At 36.5% G+C, this 26467-nt stretch overlaps 1 protein-coding gene across 1 annotated transcript; it reads right to left on the reverse strand.

Annotated features, from left to right (window-relative positions):
* Positions 1-2530: 2530 nt before the first annotated feature.
* On the reverse strand, positions 2531-24688 carry AFM (afamin). Its single transcript, XM_055296227.2, has 15 exons — positions 24570-24688; positions 22440-22488; positions 22039-22171; positions 20377-20588; positions 19346-19478; positions 18592-18689; positions 17667-17796; positions 14421-14635; positions 11085-11217; positions 8770-8867; positions 7273-7405; positions 6294-6517; positions 4622-4754; positions 3431-3494; positions 2531-2653 (listed from the first exon to the last, which is right to left on the reverse strand). The coding sequence occupies exons 1-14, from the start codon at positions 24655-24657 to the stop codon at positions 3474-3476; spliced, it is 1800 nt and encodes a 599-aa protein (XP_055152202.2). The 5' UTR covers positions 24658-24688; the 3' UTR covers positions 2531-2653; positions 3431-3473.
* Positions 24689-26467: the final 1779 nt, after the last annotated feature.

A 26467-nucleotide genomic window follows, 5' to 3' on the forward strand; every position in this document is an offset into this window, starting at 1 on the left:
TTAAGTCCTTTATCAGTAACTAGTGGTAGAATTCCAGACCACAGGAAAGACAAGTAGCAAGGATTATTTAAGTAAAGGCAATGAGATAGGTTTTGTGATATCAACCAATAGACACCAGCACAGAATTGGCTCTAGAAGAAAATAAGCTCTTCTCTTCAGGCTGGCCTTTAAGATAAAATATGGAAGGTACGCAAGTACAAGATGCAGTGATGATTTTTAATAAATACTATTTTCATAGAAAACTTAATTCTTGCCCAGGTCATAGAAACAGAGTTCAAAGAGGCCTTAGAAAGACCATGACTGGGTGCCAACAAAAACCCAGATGGTAGCTGCTCATGCACATGCAGTCTTGGCATTGAGTATTGCACCAAGAGGCTTATCACATGTATAAGCATCTCTAGTGTCAGAAAATTTTTTTCTGCATCAAACCAGGTATGTTCTTTTCATTGGTATGAGTTCTGTCCAAGCAATACAGAGTAAGACTAATTCGTGACCACTCCAAATCTCCTCCTCTTCAGGCAACTGTGTCTTTTGCAGAAGCCATTCTTCTCCCTCCTTTCCTGCTTTGATTAATGTGTTTTCTGGCATGGCGGTAGAGAAAGAGTTGTATGGCAGTTTCCATTGCCATGATGGAAACTTTATGATGGTGGCAAGTGCCTGGGTCCCTGATTTTGTATCTGCTTCTCTCAGCACAGTATTGAATACATAGCAGAATCCAGTATAAAATTAAGTTCACTAATTATGCTTTCTTTCAGTTCCGTTTTCTAAATCTACTATCTATCGTTTAAGTAAAGCAATACTTCCTTGTTATCCTCATTGGCAAACGAGAGTGCTTGGAGAAAATGGTTAGAGGACAAAATAGCTTTATGAATTAAACACCTGTTATCTGCTGGCCAATGTATTAAGTACTTTATATAGTAATTTAATTCATTTCTCTAAAGCCTTTGTGACTTGATATTAGCCCATCCTACACAAAGAAATGGATGTCATAGAGTATAAGGAACTTATCTGGGTCTGTACAGTAAATTAATGGCAGTAGGGATATGAAGCACCCGCCGCCATCCCTTTCTCACTCTGCACCTTCAGCTTAGAGTGAGTGCCTGGACCCTGCACGTATGACATTGAAACGTGATTGCGTGTTTACTGTCCCTCTCCCTTGCTCAGCAAGAAACAGGAACCAATTCTATCTGTCTCATATTTGTATCTACAATGTCTGACACACAATCGAATTCTAATAAATATTTGTTGAATAGATCAATGAGAATCCCAAAGACTATGCTCTAAACACTCTACCAAAAGAACTCTATGAATATCCTCATGTATTATCTATTAAATGGCCAACATCTTCAAATTTAAACATTGGTATACAAAAATCTTCAAAGTTTAGAGAACAATCAGGAAAGCCAGGCCATGAGTCCATAAGCAGTCTTCATTTCCTGAGTTACTTCTCCTTTGATAGCAATATCAAGTATTTATATCACTAACATAACAGGAATTTTGGCTTGGAATGGAGGGAGAGAACCACCACTGTCATTGTTGCCTTGTACAATCTTCCACCTCTCTGAATAACACATTTTGTAAGGCATGCAACATGGCCATACCTAAGAGGTAGTGTATGCAATGGTTAACAGTATTGTTCCACAAAGCTGGAGGCATCACACTACCCAACTTCAAACTTCAAACCAAATACCGTGGGAGCTAAATATTGAGTACACATGGACATAAAGACAGGAACGATAGATACTAGGGACTACTACAGAGGGGTGGGAAGGAGAGTGGTGTGGGTTGAAAAACTAACTATTAGGTACTATGCTACCTACTTGGGTGATGAGATCCATACATCAAACCACAGCATCATGCAATACACACATGTAACAAACCTGTACATGAACCCCCTATATCTAAAATAAAAGTTGAATTATAAAATATATAATATATATAAAATTCTGGAAGTATATATTATATATTATATACATTTCATAATATGTTATAGTAATGTAATATATTATATAGTATTATATATAATATATATTACATTATTACATAATATATAATGTATATGTTATATACATTTATATATAGTTCCAGAATTAGAGAACCTAAATTCAAACCCTAGTTCTGCCAACTACTAGTGATATCACATTGAACACATTAGTTTATCTCCCCAAGCCTTAGATTTCCTGTTTGTAAGATGTAAATGAAAATAATACCTACTCATAAAGTTATTAGATTAAATGAAATAATGCATGAAAACTAGCTAGAACAATGTTTGGTACATTGAAAACATTCAATGTCATCTACTAGTAGTAGCAGTAGTTGTAGTAAAGTTTCATGCCCAAAATTCTCAGTTTTCTTTCCGGTAGTGGCAAGGACATCTTAGAGCACTGTGCCTACGCAGTTGCTATTCAGACTTCGTCTTTCATGGAGTAGGGAATGGTGCAGCCACGTGAGCAAAAGATGCTGATGGAATGAATGAATCATGATTGCTTAATTTTGTGATTAGGTTAATTTATGACATCAGTCTGAAAAATAACTTTACAAGATGTCGTGTTTATTGCTTGCTGTAATATATTATTTCAGGTGACAGTTACAGAAAAATCCTTCTATTTTGTTCTCAGGAAATGCGATTCATCACCACACAGATAGGAAGCCTGTAAGTTGGTTATCCCTGGAAAGAAAAAACAGTATTTCATGCATCAAAAAAACATGAAATGTTGAAACTTGGGTGATAGAAAGTCGAGTATTTGAAAAAACTATTAATGGTGACTGTGTTTTGCCCCTTGTAGATCCCGACCTACCTTCTGGTGAGGTCCAGGTCTCTCTTCATTGACACTGTATATAACTCCTATATCTATGCAATATTTTGTTGCTAAAATTTGTGTTTCAAGTCTTACATAAGCCACAAAGGGGAGGGCATCTTTATATATCTTTTTGAAATCACAAACATATCGCTTTTTGTTCATGTAAATGCTGTAGCAATACCCTTGGTTTGTATGTGAATCCTATCTCAGTAAAGCAATATTCTTAAAAGATTATTGGAAAGGGTCACTGAGGCCTGTCTGCCCACCTCAGTCCCCAGGGAGTTACCCCTCTTCTTTCTGTCAACATTCAGAGGTTCCATCATCTCTCCTTTGTGGTCCAGACAGCTGAATACATAAGTAGGAAGGCAGAGGACTTAAGCGCCTCTTGGCTATCTAGAAAACTGATTGAACAGCAAGAGAAGGGCTAGCACAAATGCAGCATTGCCACCCCATAAGGAGTGGCTGATACCCAGAAAAACACAGGAACAATATCAGTGTCTGTTAGCTACATGTGCATTTCTGGTTCATGTAGGATGAAGCAGAAATAAACAATGAAGCATGAGGGAGAAGAGGCAGGGAGATCAAATAAGCCACAAATACATTTGACATTTGAATGAGGCAAAGGGTATTACCTTTGGTGCTTTTTTCTTTACATATCTCCAGCAGCTGGCTTCAGTTGCCAATTTTTGGACTCTGAGGTGAGGGATGGAAATAAAAACACATAGGAAGAAAAATTTAAGACACTAGTTTAAACTTAGATAAGCATGTTTTCCTGAATTTTGAAGAAAATTAAACCATTCCCACATTGTATAGGGAAACAGTAAACATTCTTTCTTCTAGTGAAGAAATAGACACCGAAAGGCTCTTTACAACTGCCAATAAATTCATCCTTTCCTTCACATGGCCCTAATGTACACACTCACTCAGATAAATGCTAGATATTGATTAATATCCTCTACTTAAACTTAGGTATATTTTTTAAAAACTAGTAATATGTACCCCCCCAAAATTTCCACAAACTGTCACTCAGAAAAGTAGAGGGCTCACAACCAGAATGAGTCATGTGTGTGAGTTTGTCTGCCTGTGAGTTTACATGAATTGTGAGTTTGGAGTGGAGTGAGTGTTCCTAGAAAAGAAACAGTGAGAAATAAAGTTGGAAAACAGTGAACAGGCATTTCCATGGAGCCATCCACTGGGGCTAACATTCACGCGTTGCTGAGGTTCAAACCAGAGCAAATGGCTACAGACTACCTTCACTGGAGCGAGGGCAAGCAAGGGACATTTCTACCTTTTCTCCCTGACTACCCTTACCCTCCACTCCCTCATTATTCTCAACTGCGGGATGTTAGCACAAGGCCTGGGAAAGTGAGACAGCCATTCCTGAAAGACTTCACTTTCTAATACCCTTCCTGCTCTGCTCCATTTGGAGCTGCTTACGATTTCCTTTGCAAGTCGCTTTGACTCTGTCTTATTAAGGTAATGAGTGGTTCAAAACCAAAAAATAAGAACCAAAGGTGTAATTTAGGGATAATTATTACCATCCTCATTTAAAAATAGTTAATTGCCATTCAGTTTAAGTTGCATGACTTACAAGACTGCTGGGGTCACAACCCAGGTCTTCCGATAGCTCTTTCTGTACTAAGGAGACACTGCTCAAAGTGTATTTCAGAGATGTCTGTATATTAGTTGTGTAGCAATTGTGCTCTCAAATGTAGTCCTGGTAGACACTGCAGAGAGGAAGCAGGGTCCTACAGGGTTCTGTTTTATTTTATTTGACCAGGAAAACCAGTTGAATTTCAGTAGAAAAGAAATAAAACTACCTCTTCATTAAAGCAGTCTTCAGGACTCTCTGCTTTGCAGCACTTATCCACTGCATTTCTGAAATTTGTAAACAAAGACTGGAGCTTCTCATCTGTGAGTTCATGCTTCAGCTTCACTAAGTTGACAAGAAATCTGTGGCCAAAAGAGGTCAAATAAAATTAACGCTTTCTTTCTGAAGCGTCTCTACTCCAAAATGCTTGTTACAGAATCACGTCTTGAGTCTCAGCTTGGATGAGGGTAAAGAGTTGAAATATCCCACTTTGAATGGGTCTTCCGAAACTTTCCTATTAAATTTAGAGAATGGTTTCCACAGTAACATTCTTTGAAGGGTTTTGTCACGCACAAAATTATACAAAAAGTATTAACAAGGAGGCAGAGAGGGATGAAAAGAAGTTGGCCAAGGAGTACAAAAATACAATTAGATAGCAGTAATAAGTTCTAGTATTCAGTAGTATAGTAGGAAAATTACAGTTAACAGTAATTTATTGTATATTTCAAAATAGCTAGAAGAGAAGAATTGTAATGTTCCCAATACAAAGAAAAGATAAATGTTTTAGATGATGGACATTCCAATTACCCTGACTTGATCATTACACGTTTATGCAGTTATCAAAATATCACATGTACCCCCAAAATATGTACAGCTATTATATGTCAATTAAAAATGATGTCAAAGGAGCAATTAAAAAAATAAGCTATCACAATTAAGTGTGACAACGGCCATAGACAATAATGATTTCCTTAATTTCTAGTAACTTCTAGAATTCCAAACTTCAGGGGGCAACCCATTGATGTCTTAAAAGTACACTTTAGAGTACATTTTTAGAGTACTTATTTTAAGTAATAAAATTTTCATGCACCAAAGTAAAGAGGAAAATGTAATAAGTCCCGTATGCCCATCCTTAGATCTAAGAATTAACAAAAATTTGCATTTTCTCGCTTTCATTTTTAAAATGAAAACAGGATAATTAAAAAGAATAAAATAGACCAGACTAGAATAAGATGGACTGGAAAATACAAGAGTGTATTGCACTGTGAATCTATGAATATTGCACATAATAAGAGTAAGTATTATTCTATTTAAAAATGAAAACATATATTAGGCCTTTATTATGCCAAGTGTGATGGTATACATGACTGCATCTGATCTTCCCAGAAAATTCACGTCCAAAACAACCTCCATTTCCTCATATTTGGTAGCTGAATGTTGTCTCCGCTACACATTGGGCAGACTCTGTCTAAATCCAAAAAACTAGATCTAATTCCTGGCATTTTAAAGCATTTGTTGAGAAAATGAAAGTAAACTTCCTGGCCCTTTAGGCATCTCCTTTGTAAACACTAAATGATATTCTCCGGGCATTCTCTCAAGGAAATGAAATTCATTATCAGCCTGCCTATGAGCCTTTTTGCTGGCTGCTATAACCTTTCTAAAGGTGATGTTAGACTTGGACATTCCAAGTATCTTTCAAATGAAAAGACAAGCTAGATATAAACGATGGCAAAAAAAAATATGCACTTGTATTTTTCCAAATAGAAGAGACTGGACAATTTGGTGGAAGGAACAGGATTGTGGTATCAAAAACACATATCCACTAGATAAACCTTCTCACTAATACATGGTGTGTCTTCAGAAAACCAAAGAAAAAGAAGAGTGAAAGAGATTGTTTGTACCTGTCTGTCTTCCTCTGAAGCTCCTCATTCTGAGATTGACACATGTCTGCGTGAAAGGTAAATACATCTTGAGACAGAGGTGGAAGCACATATGTTTTATCAGCTTTCAAACTCTCAAAGCAGGGCCTTCTGAAGGCAAAGTTTGTCTTACAACAGTGGTCCACAGCAGGGTTGATAGTTCGATTTTCATTTACTCCACATAACTCTCCAAAAACTAAATCTGCCTGTACCAACAAGAGTTGCAACTGAGATATGATCTTAAAACTTGAATGGAATTTCTAAAAATATGGTTAGATGAATACTTAGATCTTTCTAAGATCACTGTTAACTTCACTCATAAAACACATTCACTGATGACATATCACTATATACAAATAAAAGTAGAAGCTGGGGTCCTAAATGGCATTATGACCAAAATCCAAGCCATAAGAATTTAGATGCCTACAAATTAATTTCTTGGTGGCATATAAACAAACTTTCAATTGCAAACAGACAGCTGCAAAAAGCCGACTGAAAGGGGCGATCAAACACTGTGGTACTGGGGTTTCTTCCCCTCCTGGAATCTCCCTCAAGGTACTCTCCACCCCAGCCCTTAAGAGGTGTATTCAATGCCTGATTGCTGGATGAAGCAATTGGGCCAAAAGGAAGAATCTGTAACCTTACTTAAAATTACCAAGTTTCCTGTATCATTTTGAAACAATATTATTCCTAAATCATTTGTCCTAACAAATCCCTTCTAATATAATGAAGAAATAAGAAAGATAATTTGAAGTACTCTCCAAAAATATTTAAGACATTCTGTTTTACTTCTTAGGGTTTTCACAAAGTGAGCCAAAAGGAAAACTTGATAATTTTTGCTTAACAATATTAAAAACAATGAAGAAAGGAATATGGCTAATCATGGTTAAATCAATGAGTGCAAATATTCTTTTTTTAAAAAACAAAAAAAAGAATAGTCTGGTACACAGGCCATGCTCACCAAATTATCAACACAGGCAAACTCTTCACTTAGTGTGCAGCAAGTAGTGAAAGCTGTCACCATTTTCTCGCCAAGAGAGACTAGTTCTTCAGCGGAGAGTTGGGGAGCTATCTTCGTGAGCCTGATAAGGTAACTGAAAGAACATTTGTCTGTTTGGTTCTGAACGAAAGCAGATACCCATTTTCCCTTGAATTGCTGCTGAAGCCCAGACCCTTCAAGGCTAGGGACAACCAATATAGGTGCAACATGAACCTTAGCTCTCTTATAAAGTAGGGAAATATGTCTTTACTTCCTGTTTTCCTGCACCCTGCTTCCTATATCTATTTTAGCTTCCTTTCTAATTTCACGGTTGTCTCAGAAGCTCTTAGATTTGCCTCCCTGTGTTATCTTTGAGTATAGGAGCTCCTTGACAGCAAATACATTGGCTAGTGTCTAAAATCCTGCTTAAAATAATTTGCATCATTAGAAAATATTTTAAAGAAAGAATTTAATCAAGATATGTTGTAAAAGGATAATCTGAGATGAAGAAAACTAAGATTTTTAATGAACTAAGTTTGAATTGTCAGCTAACAGCCAAATTGCAGAAATAGTAAAGTCAGATTTTTTTAAACTGTGTTTTATTTTGATTTAAAGATGTTTAGTTTCAATAAATAATACATTAGCATGAGGCCAGGTGCAGTGGCTCACACCTGTAATCCCAGCAAAGGCCGAAGGGTTGGATTGCTTGAGCTCAGAAGTTCAAGACCAGCCTGTGCAACATGGCAAAACGCTGTCTCTACCAAAAAATACAAACATCAGCCAGGGATGGTGGCTCACGTCTGTAGCCCTAGCTACTTGGGAGGCTGACATGGGAGGATCACTTGAGCCTGTGAGGCAGAGATTGCAGTGAGCTGAGATCACACCACTGCACTCCAGCCTGGGTGACAGAGAGACCCTGTCTCAAAAATATATAGTAATAATAATAATAACAATAATAATAATAATGATAAAATACATTGGCATAATAATAGAAAAAAACCCAAACTGCATATTATTCAGAAATGCTCACAAGAGCACTAAAAAACTAAATATTAAAGTGTTAAGCACATCCTGAGTTATTTCTATAAACTCAGTTAAGACAGCCTTAAGGCAAGGCAAGGCAAACTATCTCTTCCCCAAAGAAACTGTAACGACCTGAAATATGCAATGTCCCACTTTGAAATGGGTGAGGATCCAGGGATTCTAGACTGGCAGTGAGAAAGCCAATGTCAAACAGAAACCAAAGCATTAGAGAATCAATGTCTCCAGAATCCTGTATTTCTTTTATTTTTAGCTTCATTTCTGATAAAAGATTAATGTGACAGTTCAATAGGCATTCTTGACTTTTAAAAAAAATTCTTCCAAGAGTTTATGAATCGGCCATAACTGAAAAATTTGACAGCTAACTTTTTTACACTTTGAGGGATTATGTATTTAATTCTAGTGGCAAGTGTTAGCCCACTTGTGCAGATAACCTACTGGTATTTCAAACCATCCTTCCCCAAATTCTGGATATGTTTACATTCTTGTTGTACCATCTTGAGGCTTTTCTCAGTTGTCTCATTGAATTTGTCTTCCTGAAAATAAGAATAATCACGGTTACAAATATTTTATCTAAAATTTAACCATAAGCTTTACATCAATGTGTAAAATAGCATTTCTTATTTCTATGGTATTTTCAAACTCTCATTATTACACTAAATTCAGGACACTTTTTACAAGCATGTGCAAGAACTTAGTTTTTTTAATTATATATATAAAAATATATTTCTTGCTAAATTTAAAAGTCCAAATTTTTTATTATCATCTTGTACATATTTCAGAGACTTCCAAATTACAAAATAGAATTAAAATTGTATGTTGAAAATAGTAACATTCAATTGTCACTTTGAAGTGGCAAGAGCAGTTGTTATCTCCATTTTTAAGTAAAGGCAACAGGCCTTGTGAAATTAAGTGACTTACCCAGAATGCCCCAGCTAGTAAGTGTTGTTACAGAACATTTTAAATCATGTTGCTCTTTATGATTTTTTCATTGTTTAGATTTGGAACTTAAAACCTCCAACAGTTTTCTTCAAATATTTGATGGACTATCTCTCATGTGGCATAAAATTGGACATCTTCTGAGTGGCCACCAGACAGAGAACTAAACGCCAGTGGATGGCTATTGTGGAGCAAATTATATCTCCATGAAAAGAGAGAATTTTCTAGCACTATGATTAATTTAAGGATCAGAAACAGACTACCTCATTAGGGACAGTTACAGAGCAGGGATCCAAGTCTTATTCCATTGCTCAAATTTGAATGGGTGTAAACTGGTGTTTGTGGCAAGTGAAAAAAAGTTTTGATAAAGCAAAAGTAGCATATATCAAAGGAATGAGAAATAAATAAAAAAAGTCAAATTATTAATTTCTCTAATATATAAGAAATACATATGAATTTATATGAAAAACACTAATTTCAACAGGAAAATGGGTAGTAAACATGAACAGATTTTTCACAGAAAATGTGTAAATAGCTAAAATCATATGGAAAAAATTTAACATAATTTAAAAATCAAATAAAGGTTTTTTAAAAACACAACCACTGTTATTTATATATGAATCTAGCAAAGTTAATTTCCACGTGCAGTGTTGGTAAAAGTGACATTGAAATGAGCATTTCCAAGCACTGTTGTGGGGCTAGACACCAGCAACAACTTTCTAGACAGTAATTCAACAATTCGTGTCCAATGTTTTCTTAAAGTTCATATATTTTGATCCAATAATTTTCCTTCTGATAATCCATATAATAAAAAAGTCATAAATATTAATAAAGATAAACTGAAGGAGATGCTCATCTCAGGGTCACTTACAAAATGAAAAACACCCTAAGTAAACATCCAAAAAGTCAAATACACAGTAGGAAATCAGTTAAATAAATTACATAATTATGATGGGATACCGTCATTTAAAAAGAAGTTTATTTTGAAGTCTGTTTAATGACATAAAAAGTTTTCTATACTAGACACAAGAAGAGTCAAGGACTAGCTTCCCTAGAGGGAACACAGCCCTTCTGACACCTGACGTTGGCCCCATGAGACTCATTTCAGGCTTCTGGCCTCTTGTGAGAGAATAAATTTTTGTTGGTTTAAGCCGCTCACTTTGTGGCAATAACAGGAAACCAAGGAAGCACAATTTATAACAACAACAACAAAAAAGTTTTCTATGATACCAAATAAAAAAACAGGTCAAGACATTTTCTAGGAATTATGCCAATCTTATTTTTTAAAATACACATATATATACATATATGTACTGAAGAGTTGAACACAAATGTTAATTATAGCTATTTCCCAGTGGGAGAATCAGAAAAGGGTTTTTTGCAACCTTTGGTGCTTTCCTAATAGTCAACAACAATCAATCATTACTTTTGAAATCATAAAGAATCCAATATGGCTTAATAAAATACAGAATATTTTCCTAGTCATCTACAACAATCATTACTTTTGAAATCATGTAATATCCAATACGGCTTAATAAAATACAGAATACATAAAGAAAAATGTAAATTTAAAATGTTTAATGGGAAGACTTTTTTGAATTAACACATTGGATTAGTAGTCCAAAACATTATGCATCAGCCAAACTGATGACATTGGCCTTCCCGATAATCTTCTAAGGCTGAATCTACAGTAGACTCAGATTAGTCAATCACATTTTCTACCCCCTAGACTGCAGCAAAACTCTGATATCAATTTTTAAGTGTTTTATAGTTGTTCTTTTTTGATTTTCTGAACCTGCAACGATGGAACCTACCGCGTGACGGTAACAACCTGGAGGGTTTTCTGTGTTGCAGCAATTTCTCAGGAGATCTTTGTATATTTGAACAATTCTTAAAAGCTCTGGTATAGACAGGTCTGGATGTCTCCTTGAGTATTCAAAAGTAAACCTGCAATGTGTAAAATTTTGTATATTAGAAATTAGAGAAAGAGCAAAAAACCCAATTCCGCTATTTTGTAATCCAGTCAGATCTAATACTGACTCTGCTTTCAAAAGCTAATTTTCTCCTCTGGCTTGGTCACAGAGTAATTTAAGAGGCCATTTTGGCTATAGAAGATCGTTTTACAAAAGTTCTCTTCCATGGTACGTTTTAGATTAACAATAGCTTTTATTTGAGAAGACAGAATTAGTAGAATTATTTGGAACTAATTATTGGAATGATTTAATCTATGAAACATTGGAAATAATAAATTGTGAATATACTTTAAAAAATACATATTGCATATAATTATGTTTAAAAATGCATTCAGATTTCCAACTTGAGATGCTGGGAATATGGCTTCCTTCCCACCCACAGTGTGGTCTTCGTGAGAGACGGGGAGCGGGCTTTGCCCATTACTCCATCCTGTCACTTGCCAACTATGGGAGTGTTTACCCCTTCAGCTCCAAATCACTGGCAGTGGCTTCCAAATCCTCTGTCAAGGACTTCAAGAGCATAGGTGGGTGTGATTTGGAAAGAAAGAGAGAGGAACAAGGCTAACAGTTATTAAGCCCTTAGTAGGTGCTAGGCACTGGATCAAACTTTGGGCATAACAGATATAGATGTGCTTCTTGGACTTTATAAACACTTTCTCATTTCATTTCACTTAGTCCCCAAAATACGTACTGTTTTACAACTGAGGAAACTAAATCACAGACTGGTTAAGCACCTTCCTATCAATGGAAGATATAAAATTTGACCCTAAGTTCACTGGGATGTTTACTCCATTCTTTTTTTTACCAAGCTAACTCTTTTCTCAAGACAGAGATGTCATCTCAAAGTACCTCAGCTGGGCTATTTACAGTCTTCATAAAAAATGAATCTCATCTATTCATTCACAGTAAGTTCAGATCTTCCATGTTTTGTGAGAGCAATACCTCACAAGTTTTTCATGACCAGGTAACTCTTTTCATCCCCTCCCCACCCCTATTTTTTTCAGGATTTGACCTTCTTGATTAATCTTGGTTTTTCTGACACCATCTCTCCAGATTCCCATTTGCTTTTTCAATTCCATTTGTGAGATATATTCCCATATCCCATGGCAGTGGTGCTTAATGTTAAGAGAATCAGGGCTCCTCTTAATGTCTGATGTAAGCCATGGACTTCTTCTCCGGGAGGGCCGGGGGGAACACACACACCCACACCTAAAAACGTGTCTCAAAATACTGCGAAGAAAAATCCCTGGAAGCTTACTCTATGCTGGAGAAGCCACTGGGGAGTTGCCTAAAATGTTCACATCCAGAAAGACTCTACCTTAAAACACTGAGCACTCTGACTTGGCATGCTCACTGCTACTCTATCATTTCTCCCCATGTTTCAAACACTTTTTATGTTGTAATAGTGACGATTATAAAAATGGCTTTTATCTATCAAACATATATGTCAGGTACAATCTATCATTTTGTTTAATTGAACTTGATTTAATATCCACAACCGTGAGAAGCCATAGAGGACAGTAGTTATAAGACCAGGAGTTTGGAGCCACACTGCTTGCATTTGAATCCTGGCCACACCACATGTGTGACTTTGGGTAAGTTACCTAACCTCTCTGTGCCTGTTTTATTATCTGAAAAATAAAGACTATAAAAGTATACTAACTTCGGAGGGTTGTTTTTAAAATTTGGTTGGTTAGTAGATGAGAGGCACTTAAAATTTAGTAAATATTCAGTAAATATTAGCTGTTATTATGTCCTAGTTTTCAAGCCAGATTCCCTTCCAGAGCTACAGGTTCACATATAAAATTATCTTCTGATAGTCCCAATTAGTTATTCTACTGGCATCTCAAAGTCAATGTGATCATACTTTTTTTTTCATACTTAAACATATTATCTTTCTCACAAAACCTGCTGCTTTTTCACATTGAATGGGAAAACTACCTACCCAGTTATCCAAGCCCTAAACTGGGATTTTCTTCAGATGAAGTGTCTAAAAACTGAAAGTGAATTTGTCCTTCTTCGTTCTTCCATTAAAACCATTCAGTGGCATCCCATTACTTAGCATGCCTGCATGATCTGGCCCCACCTACCTCTCACCATGCTGGTCTCTCGCTGCAGATGCCTTACTCACAGCCATATACACAACAAACCATTATATACTTCAATTCATGCTCTACCTTCTCTATCTAGATTACCAAAATTTCTTCAAGTACTACTCCCTATCAAGCCTTTCCAGGGTCCCCATATACAACTGACCATTTCTTCTTCTGTTCCCTTGCATTACCTAGAACAGGGTGCTATTAGAAATAAAAGAACATTTTTTGCACTTATTTATTTATGTTTGTCTCTTCTCACTTTATACTCTCTATAGATGAAGGCTTCCTGGAGATAAAAAAAAAAAAAAAAACAGTAAAGTCCCTGGATTATATTACATTACTAATAAACTTTAAATTAATAATTTTTTTTTTTGAGACAGTCTCACTCTGTCGCCCAGGCTGGAGTGCAGTGCGTGATCTCGGCTCACGGCAACTTCTGCCTCCCAGGTTGAAGCAATTCTCTGCCTCATCCTCCCGATTAGCTGGGATTACAGATGAATGAGTATTCTTGTATGAATTTTATATATGACAAAAAAAAAGCACAGAAAGGTTAACTTGTCCCAGCAACTCAACCAGAACTCAAATATAGTCCCTGTGGCTCCAAGTTCACTAGACTTCCCCTTAACAGTTGTAGATGGCATAGCAGAGCAGTTAAGCCTGCAACTTGTTAGGCCAGGCTTCCTGGAGTCAAATTCTTACTCTGTCACTTTTTAGCTGTGAATCTGAACAATTCACTTCATTGTATCTCAGCTTGCTCATCTGAAAAATAGGGAGAAATTGTACTTATTTTGTATGATTGCTGTAAGAATTAAAATAGTTTATCTGTATAAAGTATATAGTATAGTCCCATGCCTGGCACATATTAAGTGCTCAATAAATGCTGGCCATTATTTTAATAATACAGTTGTTTTTTTCTTAAAATTATGTGAAAACTATACTCTATAGCCATGATTTTTAAAAAATTATATGATACCTAGTGAAATAAACGGTACCATGTCCTTCCACCTAAATTAGCAACAAAAGTCAAATCTTATTAGTTTCTTTCTGTTTGCCTTATAAATTCAATAAAGAGTTATATTACTTCGCAAAGAAGGTGTCTGGGTCAGCATCTCGTTCTTGACACACATTTTCACTGTCAGTAAATTTTGCTTCTCTTAGAGATAAATCCTTTGGTCTATCATCTTTATTTGAGTTAATTATGCACTGGCCACGCTCTGGTATTTTCTTTTCACAGCACTCTTTGATTTTGCTGGAGATAGAATCTTGTTTTGAACAAATATGGTTCATAACCTTGCTCTGTACCAAATAAGAATGAGAGATAATTTTACTTTCAGGCTGGGTTTTCTTCCAGTATGGAATGATGGCATGCAAAACTAGTCACGATCACAGCATCTGGAATCACTTCATCAATTAATTTGCTAGATAATATTTGTTTAAATTAAATTTTGGATTTACTTAATGCACATGAAGTTTTACACTAAAATTCTCAGGATTTAAGATGATATAATTATTGAAAACTAGGCTGTACTATAGATTCACATCCATTATTAAGCATTAGTCTTTTAAATAACCCTCCTACATTGATACATTTACATCTTATATTCTAAGTGTTGTTTCTTTTCCATAAGAGTCCACCCACGTTTTCAGTGGAGGCCACCAAAGACACGTTACTATAATATCTATAATCCTGGTCTTCTCTTGTGGCTAAGCACATGGCAAAATCACAATAAATATTTGATAAGTAAATGAAAGAATGACAAGTGAGTGAACTACAGCAACTACCAGATGACGATTCATCAAATATAAGAAGCTATTCCACTCATGGTATCATTTTCTAATGGATATCATTCATCTGAAGCTGTTCAGGTTGGCAAATACTGCTCAAATAGACAACTTTACTCTGTCCCCATCCCTACCATTTTCCCCAGTTCTAACCTCTACATAAGAGTTGGGAATTAGAGAGAGGGTGGGGTTATCTTATTTACACATTAGTTGAATAATTTTTAAAAACTGATCTTGGCCCTTCCAGAATCTAGAATGAGACTGCACATTATTTCCACTCTCCGTTCCAGCCCCACTTGAATTATGTTGAGTTACAGCAACACACTAGATTATTTCAAGACTTTATGACTTTACTCAAGCTATTTCCACTGACTGGGATCTTCTGGTGAACATGGAGGATAAGGAATAAGATGAAGCTCAGGACTGAGGTAAAAAATAAAATGGGGATCGGCACCATGTTTCCAACAAACCGCATAGAAGCAGGAAGCCAATCTTCAAAAAGGTATTTACATCTCATGTAATGCCATCATTGTTCTAGGTAGAGCATCTCTTATCCTCTGGGAAGTTACTTCTATTTTCAGTTAACTGTAATTCAATTCCTCTTATTTCTCCAGAAAGACATTAAAAAGAAGGAAATTTGAGACATAATCCCTTAATCTAAGCCTCAAATTTCACAGAAAATCTATAATTATATCCTAATTCAGTACCTTAGATTTCACATTATAAAACTTACATCAGTCAGGAGATAGAGACCATCCTGGCTAACACAGTGAAACCCCGTCTCTACTGAAAATACAAAAAAAATTAGAGGTGTGTGGTGGCAGGCACCTGTAGTCCCAGCTACTCAGGAGGCTGAGGCAGGAGAATGGCATGAACCCAGGAGGCGGAGCTTGCAGTGAGCCGAGATCACACCACTGCACTCCAGCCTGGGCGACAGAGCCAGACTCCATCTCAAAAAACAAACAAAATCCTACATCACCACGAACAATCAAGCAATACAAAAATAAATCACAAAGGAGATTGCTTTAACTTGGGTACAGTTAGGAGAAAAAATAATTATTGGGAACAGCTGTTGTCCATTGTTTGAAATAAACATTTATCAATACCCTAAAATTCAAGTTATTTAATGAACATGCTATCTTCACTGTAAGCCTAAAAGTCAAATCTTTCTTTCTTTCTTTCTCTCTTTCTTTCTTTTTTTTTTTTTTGGAAATAAGATTTCATTCTGTTGTTGAGGGTGTTGGGATTATAGCTCACTGTACTGTATCCTCGAACTCCTGGACTCAAGCAAGCCTCCCTCCTTAGCTTCCTGAGTCCTGAGTAGCTGCAATTACAGGTGCAAGCTATCATACTCAGTCATTTTTTAAATAAAATTATATTACCTTTGAATGCATGAGCAATTTTTTTTTCACTTCAAGTTTCAGGATACATGTACAGATGTGCAGCATGTACAGGCTTGTTACATAGGTATACGGGTGCCATGGTGATTTGCTGCACCTGTCAACTCGTCACCTAGGTTTTAAGCCCCACATGCATGAACTACTTTGATGCTCTCCTTTCAGCACCCAACCTCAACCCAACAAGCCCCGGCTTGTGTTGTTCCCCTCCCTGTGTCCATGTGTTCTCATTGTTCAACTCCCACTTATGAGTTACAGCAGAAAACATGAACAATTCAAACTATGCCAACAATATTCGTACCAATACTTTTCCTTGGAAAATCACTTTAAAGGTTTCCAGAGGCTGGGAATTGGGGAGATGTTGGTTAAAGGACACAAAATTTCATTAGGACAGAAGGAATACATTCAAGAGATCTCTTGTACATCACAGTGACTCAATGATGAATTCCTACCACTATATTGAGTACTTTAAAATTGCTAAGATTTGGAGTATTCTCATCACAAAAAAAAAGTATATATGCACATACATATATATCATGTTGTATACCATGAGAATATACAATTTTTAATTGTCAGTTAAAGGCAGGAAAGGAAAGGGAACGTGGAAAGAAATGAAAGGGAAAAGGTGGGGGACAGGAAAACAGAAGGGAGAAGGTAAGGAAAAAGGAACCGAAAGAGAAAGGGAAAAGAAAAGTTAAATTAATGTATCCACTTATTTGGAAGGACTATACCTGAATTGCATAAGGAAGCTCAGGGAAATCAGCTCTTAAAAACATAATGTTAACAAGTCATTCCTTGAAATTTACTATTTGTTTCTAACCTCTCTAAAAGAGGATTTATAACGTAAGAGAAAACTTCAATCTGTACTAAATGAACTTTGAAAAATTTGAAATTTCTGAAGTTTTACATCAAGACATTTAGCCATATAATATACAATCTGCTGAGTAATCTTTAAAAATTCCAAGTATAAAAAATCCCAAAAGTTTATTTATAAAAATGTTTGTATTTCATTTTATGCTTTCATTCAAAAGTTAAATCACATTCTGATTTCATTGTGGCAAAGTAACCACACATCAGGGCAACTTGAGAATAAAAAAATGATAGTTGCCAAAAACCACTATTTTAACTTGGTTTTAGAGAATATTTACCGTGTCACGGATGCACTGCACAACATCCCCTTCACAGCATCCATCATAGTTGGAAGAAACGTCTTCTACAAGAGAAATAAGCTCCTTAAATTCAATCTTGGGGAATTTTTGACTGAGTACCGCAATATATCTGGAAAGAGAATTGATAAACCACAAAAATAATTTGAACAGCAAGTAGAACAAGTGGGAGTAATTTGCTAATATGATATGAATAGCTACAAAAAGTATTGCCACCATTGTTGTTGTTGTTTTTATAGAAGTCATTATCAAATAGTTGGTGCACAGCCTACATGATCACTTTGAAAATCTTAGGGTGATATTTTAAGAACCCCAAAGTCCTGGATGTGAGCAAAAAAAAAAAAAACTGAGAGATGTGCTTTCTTCCATAATTATTACAGCAAGACATGCTGTGTAAGGCCACCACTTCCTATTGTAAGCTCGTGGCAGGCATAGATAATTCATGATAGAACTCTTTCCTGCTGATCTACTTGAAATCTCAAAATTTTTCTCAAGACATTGCCTTAGCACCCGTTACTAATTGATTAGGGTGAGCACTAGAGATAAAATTTATCTTTGCAAGGCTGTCTTCTCATTGTTAAAGTCAAAGACCAATGGATGAATTATTTCTAAAGCACTTGTGGGTTTTAAAACCCTGGTTTGAAACTCCCAGACCAGTTCAGATTCCCAATTAACCTAAATATGTCTCAGACACAGCCACCATTCTCTTTTCGGTCTCCCCACCTCCCAAAACTTCTCTCATCTTAGCCTAATGTCCTGGTCCTGAGCTATCTAAGTAGGCTCAGACTCACCCCAAAGCTCCTGGGTACTAGGAAGAATATAAATAAAAAGTCATCAACCATTTAACAAAAATGGGACACAGACAAGGAAATGCAAGCAGAGACAAGATATATAGTATAAAACTCACATAAAGTGTACGACTTTGGTTCCAAATTTCAAAAGTGCCCCACAGACATGCTTTTGATAAGAAGAAAATGCTTTTAAATATTGTGTGACAGGTATTGCCTGAAGAAGAAAGAGAAAATTCTTTTGAAACAATAGCAAAATCTCACTATTTTCTTATTTTTTAATCACATTTCATTCAAACTATTACAAAATTTGTTCAGAGACAGAAAATCTACAGGATTTTTATTTCAGTAAACACACGTATTAAAAGAAATATGCACTTATGGCACATACAAAGGTAGGACCAGTCTTCCTGATGATTGAATTGCACTTGGTAAAAAGGTGCATAAGTGCTCCCTTGGTGGGGCAGCATGCTGTGAGCTTGGCCATCTCTACTGAGATTATTCCAGTATCTTTTATCTTTGGCAATTTGTAGTCTTTTGACTAAAAATAACATTTTAGTCAAAAGACTACAAATTGCCAAAGATAAAAGATAAAATGTCATCTTTCACCCTGGGCATTCACTCACCAGGGCTTCCTTCCAATTTACAAAGAAAACAAAGCCAGAAGAGAGACCCTGAAAATGACTGACTGTCTTTCAAGAGTCTCAGGTAAAGAGAATATTTAGATCAGCACCTGGTGACCAATGGTTTGAAAATCACTGAATGTGACAAGAGAACATCATATATGGTAAGCAAGCCTTTTGCTATAATACAAGTCAGTGTCTGGATCTGTGGTATTTCTTTTCCTCTTCATGAAACAAATGCTATACCCACCCTTGTTTGAAAGCAGTTGACTTTGTTTTGTTCTTCACAACATGATTTGGCCACCTCCTCAAAGTGAGCAACAACAGTTAGAAGTGTAGGGGCGAAGACAAACGGGTTCCTTCTGGCAACTTCATATAAAAAGCTATAAAAAAATAAAAATGAAAGCGAGAAGAAGGGCGAGGGAAGAAACAGGAAGCAATGAATGTAAGACAAGGGAAGGGAAGGGAAGGGAAGGGAAGGGAGGGTAAGATGGGAAGGAAAAGAAAAAATAGAGACAAGAAAAGCTAGTTGTAAAACAAGGTAAAAGGAAGAAAGGTTTCCAGTTGTAGAAAACTTCAATATAAGGCAGCATTATCCAGTTCCTGATAAGAGTCCTTTGAAGTCCTTATCATTGAAGTTGCTAACTCCAAAGTAGGAATGATGATTGCAATTCTAATCCCAAACACTGAACTGTGGGTATTCTCCCTCCATCCACATGCTACCAGCTGGTCAGCAGTTCTCTCTTCCATGTTCAAAGAACAGCTATCTATACACACTCCATCTGAGATTCAGGGGTCCTGTTTACTTTTTTTCAGATGAACTTGTGTTTTAGATTTAGATTTCAAGGAGCATACCAACCTTCCAGAAAAAGTCTCTGTTTCTGCAATGACAGCACTATATTAAAAACAGATGTTTTACTAAACATCCTGTAATTGAATGACTGCCTGAGGTGAAAACAGCAACTTCCCCTTGGGAAGAGTATATTATTTCCTCTACTGTGCATCCTACCAATTTAACACCATGCACACACCTCTGCTCTAGGACTTACCAATTAAAAGATAAAGTTCATTAATATAAGGGTCTTGTAAGCAGGGTCCATATCTTGATCATAGTTATATCCTGAACACTGAGCACAGTATCTGACATACAGTATGTTTTGAATGAATGAAACAGTCAGTCAATAAATTAATGAACCCAGCCATATTTATTTGAGATAGGTATTAGATTCAGCCTAAGACTAATTCTCCAACTGGATCATTTTTTACTAAGATTAAACTTACTGATTTAAAAGGGATTCTCTGTTACTTTCATAAGCCAGGCATTTCTCTTCAGGATCCAGGGTAGGGAAAGGAGGCAGAAATCCCACATCAGCTTTCTTGTTATAGAAGAAACAGAGTCTTCTTTCAGCATCAACCTTACTGCAGCAGTGTGAAAAATTATGCTTTTGTGGTAGCCCCTCCATAGCACATATTTTTTCCTGTAAAATATTATTCTATACAACAGAGAAGAAAAGGACAATTTTTAGTCATGGTAAAGTAAAGCTTCTGTACTCGCTGAGAAAACACAATGAATAATTTTCCCATTACCAACAGAGCTCCTTCCCTTTCTCCTTCTCCTCTCCTTCCCCTTCCCCTTCCCTTCCTCCTCCCTCCTCCCCTCCTCTTTCTCTTCCTCCTCCTCCTCCTCCTCTTCTTCTGCTTCTTCTTGTGCTTCTGCTTCTGCTTCTTATTCCTCTTCTCCTTCTTTATCTCCTTCTCCTTCTCCTCCTTCTCCTTCTCCTCCTTCTCCTTCTCCTGCTTGTTTTCTGCTTCTTCTTTGGAATGGGACCTTGATATGTTGTGCAGGCTAGATTCGAACTCCTGGGCTCAAGTGATCCTCCAGCCAAAGTGTCCTAAATAGCTGGGAGTACAGGTGTGCCAAATCAAAGCATCTTTACCCAAACCCTTGATAATTATCCTGCACTTTCAGAATCTTTGTCTCTCTGTCTTGTCACAAGACACTTTAACCTCTTACTCTTCCCTTGCTGCCTACATTTCCCTTCCACCAGGATTTTCTACTCACCTCCCAAGGTGATGACATGTTGGTATGTTAATGTATTGGTACAGTGTTTAGAAGTAGTGTTTAGTAGTAGTTTTTGGGAGATGCAGATAGTGATTCTACTCGGAGGAGGCCCAGAAAAGGGATGTCACAATAAAATACATATTGAGAGAGGCAGCTAAGGAGGTACCTCTGTAATTTCATGTGCATTTTCAGGCTATGGCTTCCTCCTCTGCCTGGACATATAGGGCATACTGTATACATACTGCAAATACACAGCAAGCTCCTTCTGTGCATCAAAATACAGAATTATTATCTTTCCCAAGGAAAGTACCTTGTTCTAAATACCAAAATTAAGCAAAATGAAAATGCTGTACACAGAACATCTTTCATTTCATATTTTCAAGGCAGAAATTATCTCAGCGTTGGGCAAATAATCTTGTGTGTTTAAGAAACACAAGCAATTGGCTGGGCACAGTGGCTCACGCCTGCAATCCCAACACTTTGGGAGGCCGAGGTGGGAGGATCACTTGGGGTCGGGAGTTTGAGACCAGCCTGGTCAACACGGCAAAACCTCGTCTCTACTAAAAATACAGAAAAATTAGCTGGGCATGGTGGTGCACACCTATGATCCCAGCTACTAGGGAGGCTGAGGCATGAGAATTGCTTGAACCCAGGAAGTGGAGGTTGCAGTGAGCCAAGATTGCCACTGCACTCCAGCCTGGGTGACAGAGCGAGACTCTGTTTCAAGAAGAAAGAAAGAAAGAAAGAGAGAGAGAGAGAGAGAGAGAGAGAGAGAAAGAAAGAAAGAAAGAAAGAAAGAAAGAAAGAAAGAAAGAAAGAAAGAAAGAAAGAAGAAAGAAAGAAAGAGAAAAAAGGAAAAGAAACATAAGCAATTTACTTACAGGTAATTTTGAACACTCTGGGAGCGTCTTGTCAGCCATACATCTGTCTTTGTATTCTACCATGTCTTTCACCAGATTTTCCATTTCTTCAAAGGTTGCTTCCTGAACATACTGAGCAAATGCAATGATGGTGCTGCAACAGTTTACATGGGGTATACAAAGATCAGTTGCAGAGTTTCCATTTACGGCCAAGAAAAATTCACGGGAACATCCTGACTAGCCTCAGGAAATTATCTATTGTAATGGCTATAAATTTTACAACTTCTTTGCCTGAATTTTATAATTAAAGTTGTCTTCTTAGATATGGTTTCTGTTTAGTTAAATTAGTTTTGAGAAGCATTAACATTTCTAGAATATGTCATTTTAAAAATCATCATCAAAAAGTATTTAGCACAACTCACATGTATTCAACATTCTCTTCTATAAATTTTTGAGTACTTTTGAAGTTATCTGAAAAGCAAGAATATTTAGTTTATTACATAACATGGCTTTCTAACATTTTTCAAATAAATGACTATACATGGCATTTAAGTGTATGAAATACAAAATAGACCACTGATGACAGGAGATAATTTTGCATATTTAACAAGAAACAAATAAGTCATATGAACAAAATAGGAAATCTTAATCATTGTTGATTATGTGTTCAAGAAATATTTACTAAATTGAATTGACCAAAATAAATCTTAATCTGACTAGACTTTAAATTTGCCATTGATGGCTCCCCAGATAAAAATGTCAAATACATTACCATGATAATGTCTATCATTTATGACTAGAGAAGTGATATGAAAATTAACTAATGGCTGATTCAATGCCATAACAGAGCCTGATGAGAGATGCTGTAGCATGCTGGTGGTCAGCATAGTTTATAGCACTACTCAGTCATAGCTATTTAGGTCATCTCCAGATCCACCTAAAATCATGGATTCCCTCCCAATGAGCATATACTAATTGGAGCATATTTATGTTTGTTCACATAAACTACAGTTATTTTTTGCAAAGTGTTGTGCTGGACCCTGTGAAGCAATCAACAATGACTAAAATGTCTCCCCTTGACATCAGGTTCCTAAGCTGCTCTCTAATGGAAATTACTCATGCATGTGACAATAATCTAATTTAGAATGGGATTAAGTTGGAAATTCTTTATGAATCCTGGGTGGGAAAGAAAGGAAAAAAAGGATGATAGGAGGAGTGAGATATGAGTTGGGCATGAGTGCATGTAGGAGACTCAGCTAACAGAAAAATGAAAAACCCTGTCTGCCTGTGTGGAGAGAGAATGATGTGAGTAAAAGCATTAAGGTAAGAAATCTTGAGAAGTATTTAGGGAAAGTCAATCTATTTTGATGAGAAAGTGGGTCACAAAGAGGAATAATGGTACCTAGGATAGAAAGAACCTGGGTCCAGATTATAGGAGTCTTGTATATAAAGCTGAGGAGTGTGGGCTTCTTTTGGAAGCCATGGAGAGCCCTAGAAAATGTTTATATAGGATAGTAATCTGATCATTTCTATACACTAAGAAATACGAGTCAGGTAGTGGTGTATCTAATGTCATGGGACTTTCCACAGTGCCTGACAAATAGAAAAAGGTAGAAAGAACTATTTGTTAAATAAATGGGCAAAAGAAGGGTGGATGGGACAAAGCAAGAAGGCCATAGGAGACTTTGCAACTGTCACACTGAGAAATCAGCAAGATCTAAATTTTGGTAGGAGTAATGGAAATGAAAAGGAAAATATAGATACACAAGATATTAAAGAGGCAAAAAATCAAGATTTTGAAACAGGTTGTTACAAGGGAAAAGGAGCAGGAAAACTCAAAAAAATGACCAGTCTTCAAGCCGGTCTCACTAGCTGGTATTATAGGGGCAGGTCAAATTGAGTAAGATATGATCCATGCCTTCAGGGCCACTGCCATGCTTAGGGAACATTTGTTCAAGTCAAAGAAAGGAGCTCCTTCTAGGACAAAAGGATTAGAAAAAGACAACTCCTCTAGACATACGAGCTTCAAAATATTTCCCCTTTGGATGGAAGAAATAAAAAAAGTCATCGCTTCCTCCAGACTGAGATGGCCAGGCTCAGGAGGGGATGTTCAAACTGTACAGTTGAAGGAGGAACTAAGTTCTGCATTCCCTAAAGATATAGTTGGGAAATATTTTGGACAACCGAAGGTTCCAGAAAAATCCCAGTTAACATCTATTGTTCCACTGTTACCATAAACTACACGTATTTGCAAGAAATACCAATATTAAAATCCAAATGTGCCTCCCAGCAACACTTTCTGTCCCGTCATAGACTGCTGATTATTTTTCAGATGTGACAACTGTTTCTTCATATAGACTTGGTAATATAAAAATTACCATCAAAATAAAAATTCTGAAAAGGTTGGTTTTGGATAACTGGTTAGTCTACGTAAATTAGTGAGAGGGTGAAAAAAGCAAGTAAAGAATTAACTTGAAAGAAAACAAAATTTTAAAAAATAGAAATTATCCTAACTGGTCATGCTTTAGCTGATATACAAGTAAATTTCTTACCTACATCCTGAGGTTGTATGGGCAGGGTTAGGGATTCAGTCAAAAAAAACAAGAAAAAAATAAAACCTGTAAGTTTTAACTGTTTCATCTTTCTAGAAACCACATTTACAAAAGAAAGTAATGTTGTTGAGGAAAATCAAGTTTTTATACTATTCTTTCACATTACCAGTAAAAAAGTAACCTATTTAATCTATTTCTGAAATACTGAGTATTTGATTTTTTTGATCACTCTGCAGAATTCTTGCTAACTATTAACCAGAAAAAAAAATTACCTTTGTGTTTCACTGGAAAAAATCTACTGAGCTGGAACAAAAGTCCACAGGCTAAGTATGCACAATACCTAATCAAATAGACAACCAAAAGAAAAAAAACTTAAAATACTGCAAATGTTAAAGAAACAAAGGGCCAGAACAGATATAATCCAGCAATCTCTCATATGCATATATATCCAAACGAAGTGAAATCAGTATCTCAAAGATATAAATATATACACCTACTATGTACTCACGAAAATTAAAAATAAAATATTAAGAAGATATACCTGCACTTCCATGTTTATTACCTCATTATTCACAATAGCCAAAATATGAAAACAACCTGTCAGTAAACGTATAAAAAATAAATAAATAAATCTCACATGCACACACACATACACACAATGGAATACTATTTAATCTTTAATAAGAAGGAAATTCTGCCATATGAGAAAATGTGGATGAACCTGGAGAACATCACGTTAAGTGAAATAAATCAGACACAGAAAGAAAAGCACTGCATAATCCTACTTATATATGGAATTTAAAAAATCTAACTAGAAACAGAGCATAAAATGGTGGTTATCAAGGGCAGGAGGTAGAGGAAATGGGGAGATGCTTGTCAAAGGGGGCAAAGTTTCAGTTACATAGAATGAGTAAGTTCAAATGCAGCACATGGACTACAGCTAATAATACTGTATTGTATGCTTAGAATTTGCTAAGAGACTAGGTCTTAAGAATTCACACTGTCTTAAAAGAAAAAAAAAAAATAGGTAACTGGCTGGGCGTGGTGGCTCACACCTGTAATGCCAGCACTTTGGGAAGCCGAGGCAGGTGGATCTCTTGAGGCCAGGAGTTCAAGACCAACCTGGGCCAGTCTCTACAAAAATTAGCTGGGAGTGGTGGCATGCGCCTGTTATCCCAGCCACTCAGGTGGCTGAGGCACGAGAATCACCTAAACCTGGGAGGCAGAGGTTGCAGTGAGCTGAGATCACGCACTGCACTCCAGCCTGGGGGACAGAGCAAGACTCTGTCTCAAAAAAAATAAATAAATAAAATACGTCAAGAGATGGATATGTTGATTAGCCTGGCTGTAGTACTCAAGTCACTATGTATATGTATTCAAAACATCATGTTGCACGCCTTAAATATATATTTTTTATTACCTTTTTTTTTTTAGTTTTTGAGACACAGTCTCACTCTGTTACCCAGGCTGGAGTGCAGTGGCGTGATCGTGGCTCACTGCAACCTCTGCCTCCCGGGTCCAAGCGATTCTCCTACTTCAGCTTCCTGAGTAGCCGGGATTACAGTTGTGCACCACCATGCCAGGCTATTTTTTGTATTTTTAGTAGAGACGGGGTTTTACCCTGTTAGCCAGGATGGTCTCGATCTCCGGAACTTGTGATCCGTCCACCTCGGCCTCCCAAAGTGCTGGGATTACAGGCATAAGCCACCGCACCAGGCCTTTAAAGTAAAAAGAGTTTTTTAAATGCAATGGAAGCTGATGAGAACTTGATAGTTAAAATAAATAATTACTGGAATATATTATAACACATTAATTTTTTTAATTCATGAACCTACACCAATACAAAATTAAAAATTGGGAAAGTTCTTCTCTACAGAAGATTGCCAACTAATAATTGT

This window comes from Symphalangus syndactylus, chromosome 10 (genome assembly GCF_028878055.3).
Source record: "Symphalangus syndactylus isolate Jambi chromosome 10, NHGRI_mSymSyn1-v2.1_pri, whole genome shotgun sequence".
Lineage (NCBI taxonomy): Eukaryota > Metazoa > Chordata > Mammalia > Primates > Hylobatidae > Symphalangus > Symphalangus syndactylus.